Source organism: Channa argus, chromosome 2 (assembly GCF_033026475.1).
Source record: "Channa argus isolate prfri chromosome 2, Channa argus male v1.0, whole genome shotgun sequence".
Taxonomy (NCBI): domain Eukaryota; kingdom Metazoa; phylum Chordata; class Actinopteri; order Anabantiformes; family Channidae; genus Channa; species Channa argus.
In genome coordinates, this window is record NC_090198.1 from 15358923 (window position 1) to 15372844 (window position 13922).

General features: G+C 37.9%; 1 protein-coding gene across 20 annotated transcripts in view; it reads right to left on the reverse strand.

The window, feature by feature from the left end:
• The window catches only part of myo9aa (myosin IXAa), an 82345-nt gene that overhangs the window by 20122 nt on the left and 48301 nt on the right, over positions 1 to 13922 (reverse strand). For 15 of the 20 annotated variants that reach the window (XR_010913710.1, XR_010913708.1, XM_067495786.1 and 12 more), the window contains 11 exons: positions 12947 to 13044; positions 12395 to 12521; positions 11666 to 11755; positions 8955 to 9071; positions 8456 to 8590; positions 5680 to 5801; positions 4421 to 4562; positions 3702 to 3897; positions 2066 to 2185; positions 1261 to 1308; positions 665 to 740 (listed from right to left, as the gene is read on the reverse strand). Coding sequence is in view for 18 of the 20 variants with exons in the window: in XM_067495786.1 (XP_067351887.1) it covers positions 665 to 740; positions 1261 to 1308; positions 2066 to 2185; positions 3702 to 3897; positions 4421 to 4562; positions 5680 to 5801; positions 8456 to 8590; positions 8955 to 9071; positions 11666 to 11755; positions 12395 to 12521; positions 12947 to 13044 (1271 nt within the window). In the remaining 2 variants the exon portion in view is untranslated. The remainder of the gene's footprint in view (positions 1 to 664; positions 741 to 1260; positions 1309 to 2065; positions 2186 to 3701; positions 3898 to 4420; positions 4563 to 5679; positions 5802 to 8455; positions 8591 to 8954; positions 9072 to 11665; positions 11756 to 12394; positions 12522 to 12946; positions 13045 to 13922) is intronic. The other 5 variants (XM_067495795.1, XM_067495796.1, XM_067495790.1 and 2 more) reach the window with 2 other exon arrangements.

Sequence of the window (13922 nt, forward strand, 5' to 3'; positions counted from 1 at the left end):
TAAGAAGTAAAAAAAAATTTTATTCCAAAGAAGCAAAGAAAGGGGAAAGAATGTTTACGTAATTGTGTAACGTGTAAAGAATCACTTGCCTTAATATATTTGTACAGCTGAGTGCAAAAGTTTGCATACCCTTATTTTGAAATGGCAAAAAGAGTTCCAACAAATAATTGTTTCATCAACATAATATTTATTTTACATTGAGCTGTTACAAATGATCCCTGATCAGAAATTAAAGTTAAGTTACAAAGGGGCATGCAAAGTTTTGCACAGATGTATTTTTTTTTAATTATTTTATTATAAAGTTTATTATACACTTTACACATATACAATGTGTAAACATCAAATGATGAACCCACTTAACTTGGATTTAAAATGCTATTTGCATGTATGATTGTCTTTTTTTTTTTTTTTCACAATCAAATTTTCTTTTATTGTGTCTATACCAACATAGTATTTCATTCTCGTGTAACACCTTTGCAGGAGCTTGCAGACCATTATTATAAAGACATGACTTTGAAGTGTATACCATTTCCAGTAATTACAATAACGATACTGAAACAATTATTTCTGCAGGGAAGCGTTATTATTAAAAAAATAAAATACACCAAGCTGACGAGTGATGTGACACTCTATACAGATCTTGAAACACAGCACATGCTCTTACCATGGTGATTTCTCCTTCATGGTGTTACTTCCCTGAAGGTCGGACAGCGGTGTACGAGGACTCTTTCTGGTCACACCTGGTTATGAACAGACGGGTTGGCATCACGTGACAGGCCACAAAACCACACACTCACACACATTCACACAAAACACAAAAACTCCAAAACAAAATATGCTTCCAACACAATATTAACACTCTAATGTTATGAATAGGTTATGTACCCCTTTATTGCAAATATATATTTCTATATACCTTATATGAATTATTACTCAAACAAAGATTTGTGAGGTTAATAGAGAGTTGCTGTGGTTAGTGCTGAATTGCAGAAGATACTACTGAAGAGTTGTTGTTTAGTCTGAAGCTTGTCCCGTATATCAATTATCTTAAAAAAACAAAAACAAAAAAACCCCCAAAATACAAGGCATAATTACAGCTGCTTGGTTTTATTACTACAATGTGATGGTTGAGTTTTGGTGGAGATAAGTCTACAACATTGTCAGTCAGCATTCCTCTGTGATGTGAAATCAGACTACATTGTGTTAGCCTATTTAAATGTAATCTAGGAGAGTGAATTATCAGGTGACTTAACAGTATACCGTTTTCAGATTCATCACTCTGTACAACATTTTCACTCTCATCTGGAGCTGCAGGGTGGAACAAACAAGACACAAACACATTTAAGTGTAGTGCAACGTTTCTATAGACAATGTAATCTGTCAAAGAACTGTGTCATGTCAAGTGTGTGTCCTGCACCAAGTGAGAAGTTGCCTGTGAGCAAGTTAGTCATAAAAATATACAAATCTGCATCCCAACAATGTGATATACTCTCATCAGCCTTCTATCGGAATGACCAGCTTGTGTCGTATTAGTGAAAGTATCCGGTGGTTGATTGTAGAAGTGAGCTGTGGTAGACAAGGAACTATACCCAGTGCCTAACAGACAAGACTTGACATGAAAGCAAAGCAATGTGCCTGTCAAAGGTGATGGACACCTACAGGTGCAGTTAGCTGATAAAAAAAAAAAAAAAAAACACAACCAAGCATTTCTCTGCTAGTGTTTTACGACCACAGTGACAAACCAGGTGAGGCATGCTAGTGAACATGCAAGACAAGACACAAGCATGCAGATGCACAAGAAAGTGGGATAGGGACACAGAGGGAGCAGAGACCAACACACATCTAGTCTAGTGATAGGAAATAAAGAGCTGTAAATGAAACTACAAAGTAGTAAAAAAATGTTGTGACACCATGTCTTTAGGTCTAGATGTGCTTATGATTTTGATGTCTTTTGGCTTGACTTCGGTTTTAGTAAATCTGATGATGTTGGTCAGCTTGCCCCTACAGTTTCCCAAATTATGCTCTAATGTGAAAATAGGAGGAGTTATTGTAGTGGCAGCCTTACTGTACTTCTCCTCTTTGCATCTCTGCAGGATCTCTAAGCTTCTCTGATGCACAGGGTGCTGCAGAAAGCTAAAACTATCCACACTTTTCAAAGCTGCACAGGGAGCAGCATCATCATGCCCTTGGAGAAGCAAAACAAAAAGATAAACAGAAAGGGGAGAAAAATAAAGACAAGAAAAGGGGGAAAGAGAGAGAGAGACGACAGATTAGACAGCACAGAAGAAGAGATCAAGAGATGCAGTCATCTACTGAAAAGATACCTGTGCAATAATTTAACATTCAAAACTGCAGTTGGTGCCAGTAGTAGGGTGTTTGTCATAGTAGTTTTGTGTATATGCATTTGCCTCCCAAAGCACTTTCATATAATGTCTCCTAAATGTTTTTCTGTGACCTGATTCAACAATGCCCCCTCATCAGTTAATTTCACTTACAAATTAAACACAAAATAATAAATAATAAAAAGACTTGCTATTAAAAGCTGCCATTCTGCAAAATGTTAAAGAGGACATGTAACAGAGTGCCGTGGGTGACACCAATATTGTCACCCAAGGATTTCTAAAATATGTAAATGTAATTGACACATATTTAGTAATTTCAAAGGAGGGGGCTTGGTGGCTCAGTGGTAGAGCATTGGGTTGGGATGCAGAAGGCAGCGGATTCCACTTCAACCCCACCGGGTGTGGCCCTGCCCAGCCACCAAGAACAACCTTGGTGCCAGTCACCCAAATAAAATGGGCGTAAAAATTTATGCCAAATCAACGTTCCGCTGTGGACACCCCTGAAGGGGACAAGCCGAAAGCCGTTGATCTTGGACTATAACAAAGACTATACATATAGAAAGGATAGAGATGGTGCAGAGTCTGTTTTTCATATAAGGGCAGCACTGAACATCTGAGGGTAATACCTACTACATACTGTATTTAAAACAGCAAGAGTAAATTCTGAGAGAAAAGAGAACAGTCATAAAGAGCCAAAGCTTAGACAAAGAGCAACAGCTACCTGGCGGCTTCAACATTACTATACAGACATACTACTGAACAGTGACTGGTGAAACAAAAAAATGCTGGGAGAAATGAAACTACAATGAACAGAGAGGATAGAATCCAAACTACGTTACATATGAGCATACTGTACAGAAAACTAAACATATAATGTTTGTAATTTTAGTTTTTTGGCTGAACAGAGGTCATTTGGTTTTTGTTCAAGTTGACCGGCCTCACCCAAACTTTCAGAAGTGGAGGATACCAATGAACTGCAAGCTCCAACACAAGCATACTAAAGAGGCAAATGATCAGATTACTGTTATTCCCATCTCAAGATGTAGCTGTTTGCAGGTTTCCAACTATTATTGTATTTAAAGAAAGATACATGAACTGTAATGCTCACAGGCCATTTAGTATAAATAACATCCTGTTCCCTTTTTTTGGTTTCTTTGAAACTGGTATGACACAACCAGAACTTCATAAGTAACACAGGCCCTAAATAAGACAAATTAACTTGAGACAATAAAAAGAGTTAATTATGCATTTGCTCATGACAATTTTGTATGTATAAACTTTTTAAGTTCAGATAAATTTCCAGAGTCTACCGCCAACCTTGGCCTTGCATGTGGACCTTTCATCAGTGTGAGCACTCACTGGTCTTCTTCTGCGTGTGCCTCTTCCCAGCCTCTCTGAAAGCCACCAGGGCTCTGAAGTAGGCTCGTAGTACTGCCCAGCGGAAAGTAGCCGATGGGTCGATGCCGATCAGCCCGCAGATGAAGGCATTCTTGCTGCTCTTCAGCAGAGCTACGATGTCTGGCCGCATGTGGTCTGTGTTCTTCTCTCTAAAGTCCTGTGCGAGATGCACAGTGGTAATATTTTACTGTCTGCCACTCGTCTGTTATACTTTAGAATAAACTGAGTAGAATTTAAGCACTATGTAAGTGAAAATTTGTACATAAACTGATAAATATCCATCAGAGTTGTTACATTTAGTTAAAAGACCATATACACTTCTACTGCATCAGCAAACAATTTGATTTGCTGCTGATGTGTAGATCTTTGCAAAGAGAACAAAGGGTGTGCATAGTTGTTTTTTCACATTTGTCATTGTCCGTAAGACAAACTACTCGTGTCCCAATGGAAATTATTATACAATATAAGGAACTAAACTAGGACTAGGATTTGCCACATACTACCTATAACTGTTTACCATGATTTGGTTTGTTTTGAAATGTTAATTTACTTTACTTGAACTGCATCTGAAAACAGCAAGAGTCATAAACATGGTCAAACATGGTCAAGCATTCCCTCTGTCTCACAACAAAAAAAGTTCCAGTCAATGACTAGAGGTGGGAAATGAAGTGTATACTGACCTTGACACCGTACTTGACCTTGCCAGCATAGTGTCGAATGATGAAGGCGGGTTCCATGACAGCAGGAAACTCAATGTAGCTGTTCCCCTCATGCTGCCGCTTGAACTTATCCAACAAAGTCTGGTTAGTGGCTTGAGGAAAACTGAAAGACAGGGATGAAAGAGTGTAGAACAATGAAGTTTTACAGCTGTTTTTAAAGTAAAGAATCACAGATGTTGATGCACTTTTTTTGCAGGAAGAGAAGAGGGGAAGAATGAGACACCAGGGGTTTTGGAGCAGGGTGAAATCTGAGCTAACAACACAGCTGAGGACTCAGCTAACAACACAGCTGAGGACTCAGTGTTTTCCATCTTTTCCAAGTGGGTGGATTTTGATTCAGTGTCCAAATGGAGAAGAGGGGGAAATAAAGTAGGATATTTTGTTAATAAATATAGTCACAGTACAATCATGAACCTGAAAGAATTACATTACTTCGCAGATACACAGGGCTTACATTTCATGTACTCCTTTACATCAAGAGTAGGATTGGATAGAAGGAGCTCTGTTTAATGCTATAATGCTGATAGCTACAACAGTTTTACTAGCCTATAATTCACTGAAATAAAATAAGGATACAAACAACAAAAAAACAAAACAACAATGTTTTACCGGCAGCTAGCCTAAAGCTTGCAGGAGTCATTTGAGATTAATTCAAAGCTCCTATTCCCTATAAGCGCCAATAACCAAACATTTATTTGAGGTTAAGGTTTATGAAACACTTTGACTTTGGCACCTAGGGGGCATAATTACTCCAACCAGAACCAACTATCACATTCTGACACCTTGTCACAAAAAAATGCCAGTTAATTAATTCAGCAGGCATGAGTCTTTATTTCTGTTTAGCAACAGAATTAGGTGACAACTCTGTAGGTTTTTTCACATTACACACAGGCATTTTATTGATTTTTAATATTGAAAGAGCTGCTGGCACAGAATGGGTCTTACCTTTCAGGGCCTGGGGCTCATGAGTTCCCATTTGGTTATGTTTGTTTTTGTCTTTATGTTACACACGACCATATGACTACAAGTATGACAGGCAATAAAGATCCACAGCTGGAATCAAACCAGGGACAGTGTAGTTACATTAGGATGCCTTCCAGTTTTCCTTTAACCTTCCAGAAAAACACACTTCTGGAAGGTTACCACACAGGAAAATACAGTGACTTTCAAAAGAAAGCCAAACAGGACTAGCCAACTAGCCAAACAGGCTGAAGACTCACTTGCTTTCTTCATCCAGAAGGTGGAAGAGCGCTGTGGGCTTCTTGCTGATCAGGTTGATGCAGCCTGTGTTGTCAATATAATCGATATTTCGCCAGCTGATGCCCTCTGCCCTATACTCTTCCTGTGTGGACACAGAATACAGGCAGAGAGGTCAGTGTTAGTATTACGTTCAGAACTACTTTGTTCACATTTATTTGTTACAATAATATCTAAGCGGAACTGTAACTTTCTGTTTAAAGACGTCAGACAACTGAGAAGAAGCCTCGAGCATTTTAGTTTTAGACCGGAAGGCATACAGTGCCTTTGGCTTAAAGACAATATCTCTAGGCACTCAAGACTATATTAATTAGCAAAGTGCCATCGAAAACAGATGAAATGTTTTACAAAGTAACAATGTGACTGGCATGTATGCTTTTATGTTGCTAGGCCTCTTAGAGGTTTAATAATGAGAGAAGCATTTGGATTTGCCAGTCTTCTCCTGCATGCAAGTTACTTTCCCTGTGTTTCTGGGAAAGAGATTTATTTAATAAAGACCTTAATCCAGGCGAGGTTTAATAAAAAAACAAAACACAAAATCACTGGAATTCCTTTAGTCTCATGTTCTGTTTTTTTAGAAGATTGAAGTACTTAATTACAGCTGCTTAAAATATGCTACTTTATGTGCCGAAGACAATAATCATGAGGAAGGAAATTCTAAAAGTAAAGATGATCCTCTCTTCAAGAGTGGTGATATGCGAAAAAAATCTGGATGCTGCAATCACACGGAGCAAATGTCTGTACCTGTTCTGCTGCTGTACATTCTCGTAGGAAAATATTTCACATTTTGTTAATGTTACAACAGTTTGAAAGCATCGCTCTGTAACGCATTCATTTACTTCTCAGTGACTTGTAGCTTGCGTTGAGTTTTCTCAATACACAACAATCCAGCCGATTCCATTGAAACTCCTGTAAACAAAAGATTTATTTAACTAAATACTATACTGAATACTGGCTGTTACTCTCTACTGTGACTGCAATGTGCAGCTGTGTTCAGCCTTCTTACCACATGAGAAGCAATAGAATTTTCCTTTAAGAAACACCATTTGTAACTTAAAAAGACCTTTAGTCTTTGCAAAAGTAACCATTCATTCTTAACATCTAAAGAAAATGCAAAAGCAACAAAAGTTGCTAAGTGTATGATAGTTGTTATGCTAAAGTGTAGTGAAACAGTAGCAAGAAGACAAGAACAAACTGACTCAGTGTCAATTACACTATAACAAATATTTACAGGTTCCCTACATTGACCATCACAACCTACTTAAGGGAAGCTACTGCAGCAAAACCTCTGTATGAGTGTGTTTTAATAGTTATGTCTTATGCTCATGACCTTAGTTTTTCATGAATATTTTCATACACGTGTCTTTCTTTTCACCACTAGACAATTTTTTTACTTAGAGTTTTTTTTACTTTTATTGAGAAAACCAATATGGGCCATGTTTTCCATGGCTTTAGGTTTGAAAAAAAAAATGTTAAAGAACAAAGCAAATTTTAACTGGTTGTTGAAATCATAGGATACATGTTTCCATCTTTTCACAATATCAGCATCTCAGAATTTTAACGAGACCTCTGACAAATGCAGACTGGAAACTACAAAACAAAAATGTGTGCAACATGATCCAATACATTGTATCTGGAATAAAAGTGGTGGAGCTCATACATGCAATATTTAACTTTTTGGTAATCGCTGAGTTGGGGTTTGTGGGGATGTTGTATTTGACAGCTTTATTTTGCACAGGATACCTTATCCCCCCCGTAAAGAAAAGGAAGAAGATAAATAATAATACCCCTTATATTATCCAGCTAAACAGACTTCAGCCCCTAACTCATGAAAAGAAGTGACTCACTGGGCGATAGGTGAATGGAAATATTGGTACTGAATGGACAATGTGAATCTGGTTTTAGTGGAAAAGCACACTTCATGACATGATCTTAATTGATAAAATCCTAGAAGTCTAATTAGAATTGTGACTTAAAATTATGTCACCTGATCCATGAAAACATAAAAAAAAAAAAAAAAAAAAAAGGAAAATAATATACTTTCACTGAGACAGTCCATTTGTCGACAGTTTTGCTTGAGGCTGCATCTACTATAAACTGGGTTAGTGACGTTACAACAGCTGTAGCAAAGGGAGTTTTAAGAATCATAATGAGCGCCATCCCAGCAACAGTAAATACGTAAAATACAGGTAAGAATAAGGTTTCCCAAAGGGGGATGGGAGCCTCAACTTTGATCAATGTACTGCAAGTTGACATATTTATGGCTTGACATACCTTAACGTTTTGGTGCAATTCATGAACGGCCCTAAACACAATGTTTAACTAACAGGCAAGTCTTTAAGAACATTATTAAAGTTAAAAAACAAACAAACTTTGAAGTAAATTGGCTCATTTACCACAACATATTGTACAGCTACAGTTAGGTGGTCACTGGGAGGGGAAGCTGAGTCATACAGCTGCTCCTAGCTAACCTTGTTGTGTCATGTAATAAATAACTTCTTCATTGTTGCAGTGCCACTGTGATGTATATGCGCTGTGACACATGATAACCATCAGAGATTTATTTGGAACTGGTCATAGGCAAAGAATGTAAGTGGGTATATCAACAATGCAGTATGTTTAGAATAATATTTACTGTAGTACAGTAGCTCAGAAGTTCAACTCCCGGTCAAAGGCTTAAAACAGAACATCAACTTTAGGAAAGAGCATCCTGCAGAAGAACTTTAAGAGGACTCTTACTTGTTCAAGCTTGAAGATGTGCTGGTTGAAGTAGTGTTGGAGACGTTCATTTGCAAAGTTGATACAGAATTGTTCAAAGCCATTGTTCTCGTAGTCCTCAAAACCAAAAATGTCAAGCACTCCGATGGACAAGATCTGAGGATGACAGACGAACACAATTTGAAAATATACAAACGTGTTTTATTCAAATATTGGTGCTTATTCATGCTAAAAACTTTGACTTCTGAAAGGCTGGAACTATTTTCAGGAAAGGTCTGGACTCTTATTGACTGACTTTAGTAGTAAAGTCAAGTTAAGTTATTAGTTTTCTTAACTACAATTTTATATTTTAAATGTATAATTTTATATTTATATATTTTATATATTAATTCTTAAATACAATTTTATAAAATTAGTTTAAACAGTTATTATTACTATGACTATTTTGAACAGTTTCTAATCAGCCCAACAAGACCCTAGGGTCTCCTAATCTCAACTAGTGTATTTTGTAAGGTCTAACCTTGGTGGTCTCCTCCAGGTCCTTGAGGTTCAGCAGAGCGTGGTTGATCCTGAAGACAATCCAGTCAAACAGAGCACTGTACAAAGACTTTGCCATGGAATCTCGTACCGTACCAGCCTGGAAGAACAAACATCCACCATCTCTTCAGTGGTATCTCACTGCTACTATGTCAGTAAATAACATTTGGTAGATTAAGAAAGTACTATGAGTAAGGCTGCTCCTGTGTATAGTCTTTTAAAAGAGGCACTACCCAACAATGAGTAGAGTTTTTAATCAGTCTCTGTCATCTCCAGCACAACCCCAATTTTTATGTTAATGCACAGGTAAGTGTCTTCCTCGTTTGTCCTTTCACTGGATGTGTCCGTCTCATCTCTACAGTATTTTACTTTGTTTCCTTACTACTGTACCTACTACTATCTGTTAACTGTATTAAGCTTTTGGAATGGATTTTTGTAAGGTTTTTTTGTCAAAGGGATAGTTCTATCCTGTTGATCTGTGCCAGAGGTTTGAAGATTCATCCATTTCTTTACGCCTCAACTCATTCTTGACACACATCAAGCATTATTTTTGAGTCACCCCTTCAACCTGACCCACACATCTGTGTTACACATTAAATTTCGGCCTTATAACACTGTACTTTTGTGCTGGGCCAGCTTACAAAATGAATAGAGGCATTTAAATATATAAAACTAAAGACTTATGTGAAACACAGACGTGACCTAGTTTGAAAAATCGTTATTGAAAAAGAAGATGAGTTTTATTTCTGCTTTATGACCAACAGTCTATCGTTTGACCTGAGTATAAATCGGGTCCTCACGGTCCTGTCAGTAGCCATTGTACTCAAAATTCTTATGGGGAAATGCAAAATGGGATTTGCTAAAATGTAAAAAACAGATAACCATCATAAATATGCAAAATGATTTCTGATACTGACATTATAGACATGCTGGTGGCCTGCATTGCAGAACGTCCCCAGGCCCTCAGTCATCCAACCACTCATGAGGTTCACTCATGAAAGCTGCCAATAGGATAGATTGCACCACGGACAGAATGATCTGCCATACAGTCTATTGGTCTTATGGAAATTTTAGCTTTAATGGGCTAAAATTATTGTAAGATGTATGTACTTGGGTGCTAGATGATGTGCCACTGGGGCGACCAAGATGTAATTCAGAGGACAAACATCAGCATTTTGTAATCTAATGACCCATAAGCATTTTTAGATTTAATGTTATCAGGATTTAAAAACCTATTTTATGCTGGGTAACGTTAGTGTGCTGGGATGGATGTTGTGTCTTCTACTATAAAGACAAATTATTTGACAAAAGCTTCCTTGTCAAATTATTGAAAAAGACGTTCTTATTTCTGTAGCCGCTGGAAAGATTTGACCTTAGAGCAGTAAGTTGAGCCATGGTCTTCAGAAACAAAACAAATCATAGAGTGGTTACCCAATGTTCTTTGTTTCTAAATAATTAACCAGGATATTTTTAGCCACCTCAGACCAAATACGCCTTCCATGAGTTAGGACAGAGAATATTTTGTACCCCATACATACTGTGATCTAATGACCCATAAGCCTTTCATTATTTAGAGGAAATTGGACTTAAAACAACATGAGGGAGATAAACAATAAATGGAGAAATTCATTACAGAAATGCTCCGATTTCTTTGAGGTTTTCAAGTGTACAATTTTAGTTAACAGGCAATGGGACTGTTGTGACTGTTAGAGAAATATTTACACAGACCACCCAGAGTGCTACCAAAACAATAACTGTTTGTTCATATGAACTTCTGGGAGAGTCAGTGGTAAAATGTAGCTGAGGTATACTGCAAATAAAATAACTTTAGCAAACTCTTTGCATGTGTTTAAGAACAGATTTGACATCATCATCATGACGGGTTCTCGTGTGCGTAAAAATGACTTCATTCAAACCAACAGGCATGTTACACTGTGTATCCTTGTTGTTCCCTCTTCTCTCTCAGATGGCTCTCCTCTCCAGATCATGACGCGCATTTGTTTTGCAGAGCAGGGTTTCCAATAGAAACTAGATAGAGTCTTGAAATGCCTTCCTTTCTTACTAAGCAGATTGAAAGACTTGGTGCATGTGTGTTTGTCAGTGTGTACTGGTGTGATGGTGTGCTCATGTGTGGCCACAGGCTGAAAGAGCCGCAGAGAGAGCGAGCGGGAGGAGATCCGGTACTAGTGCACAATGTCCTGTAAACATGGCTGGGTCAGACTAAAGAGCCACGACTACAGTGCAGTTATTAAGTTGGCAAAGTGCCTCCAGTTACACTACTGAGTATGAGACTCTGTTTTAGTGGAAAAATACACAAAACAAACAAAAATTGCTCATACTCTAGCTCAGTCTATTCTATATAACATGCTAAGCAGATATACATATATTACATGAATCCTGCCGACTTTGCAATCAGTGAGTAATAAATCACTGTATTTAACTCCTCTGTAACAAAAATAAACAATGAAACTTTACAGACATCAAAATGTCCCTTTAAAGATGTAATAGTCATTTTGCTTCCTAACTAAAAATGTATGCATTCTTTTCTCACTCTGACAGAGCAGGTATAGGCCCCAACTATCCACAGCAATTTAGGCTTAGTGGGGAACTGATGTTTAAACCACTGACCCTGTGATCAGCGACAACCTGAGCCACAGATGTTCTGGAGCAGTGTGGCAACAGCTGCAGTCTCACCTCAGAAAGTTTGTAGGGAACAATCAGCTTCTCTCCCACAGTAACTGTCTTGCGTGTTGTCAGGGCCTCAAACAGCATCTCTTCTTTGACCTAGTGATGACAAGGAGAGAGACGGTAAATAAAGCATTTTTAAAAAGCTGTTTTTCACCTTAGTGGCTATATGAATGATGCAGACTGAAGAAGTCCCAAAATCTATATTAGTTCTTTCCTGAGGAAAATCTTGTAGTTTAGATTAAAATAAGCTATGTATACACAAAAGATCAACTGTGTAACTGTATTCTCATTACAGGGATAATACTCAACTATCCCCTTATTAGAATGGCTGCCGAATATAATGTCAACATTAGGGCCCAGTGTTTATTCAGGAGATTTAAATCAACCTAACCTAAGCTGTTCAACAACCTAACATCTACAATATGTCATCAACCTTTACTAACTCACTTACCACAGATAACACACTACATGACTGACTTTATGTATGTTAATGGTGGACTATGAGACAAAGCCAATTAAAGTCCTAAACAACAGTCTTTCATTGGTTATTAGCACACACAGTAAGTAGTCATCAGAAGAGTGCATTAAAATGACCCTGAGGCCAAGAAACAAAGTTTTGATGCACTTCATGTTAACAGGAACCGAAGAGTAGATATCTAAAAGGTAAACCAGACTTTTAATTGGGCCATTGTGATTATATTTTCTCCTAATCTATGTCACATTATTTTGCAGTACCTCCAGCAGCTCTGAGACAACAGGCAGCACCTCTGGGTTACAGATATCTATCGAGTCGTCCCTGTACGTTTTCCTCTTGTAGCGGATGTTGCCCAGGTGCAGGATGGCCGACAGCAGCGAAAAGATCCTAAACAACAGTTCAGGAAACATGTAAGGCACGATATATTTAAAACATTCTCTGGAACCCTCTGTAGCCGATTTTATTAGGTCAAATATGATTGAAATAATGATGCAAGTTGAATTCAGTGCAATACAGGCAGTGATGAGGACCTGTAACTGTGATAAAATCAAGTAGGTGGTGACAGTACAGTTTGCAAGCGTGACAATGTAAGTGAAGAGAGCTAAAATGTGTGCATTTTATGACATGCTAAATACACTGTAAAAATGGGCTATAGTTTAGACAAATCAATGAACTGTAAGCAAATGAGGTGTTTTGCACTTTAGATGGAGATTGCAAATAAGAAAGTAGTGTAATTCACAAACTCACCACTGAGGACAACTCAAATTTATCTCATCACACACTCATTGTGATTGTGTGTGCGCATCACTCACTGCTTGCGTGTGGCAGGAAGAAAGCCCACCATCTCCATGGCTAACTGAAGCCTCTCAAAGTCATGCTTCAGGTCCTCTCCCTCAACAGTGAAACAATCCTAGAAAAAATAAAAATAAAAAAAATAAAAAAGCAGTAACCGGATGTTATAGGATTTAAAGCAGCTGTTAACAAACAGCGGTCTGGAAGCTAAAAGAGGTAATAACCAATCTCTATGAAGTTTAGAAGGATTTACTAAAGACTGTTGACATACACAGTGCCCAAGGGTTTTTAATGTTTAGTAAATGTCTGGCAATAATACTTAAAATAGTTTTTTTGTTAACTTTAAAGCTGAAACAAAAAACAGAGTGGCCTGAAGCAGACAGAACGAATGACTGACACTAAAATAAGCTATCATTAAAAAGCTCGGGGGTCAAACAAAACAGCAACACTTCAGTGCAGAGCATTTAGTGAACAGCATGTGCAAGTTCTGCTCATGTAGTGGAAAATTCTGGTCTGGCTTCTCCTTTAAACCAATCCACAGAAATTTGGCAGGCTGGCAGAAGAGCTGAGAAGAGCAGCAATTTGTAGGTTTTTCTGTTTTGGAGTGATTAACGACAAACTAAAGTAAGCAGAGAGGAAACAGTTTGTTTTGATACAACAAGTTATGTGTACACAGCGAGTGCACATTTCATACACTATCCCTAACATATCAAACAAAGTGCAGACATTCACATGTGATGAGATGAAACAACTAATTATTATCCTGTAGTTAACAGTAAATATTATTCATACTTTTGTATTTATAATACTAATTTGCGATGACTGGTAAATGGAGGATATCTGTAAAACAAAGTCTTACAGATATTTTCCAATTTCTACTGAGGACCAGCACTGCACAGCTGGGGTTGGGAAAGGGCTGTTGGGAGTTCAGTGTCTTGCCCAGACAGGGCCCGGGGATCGAACCACTGACCCTATGGCCCGTGGACGACTGCCTTA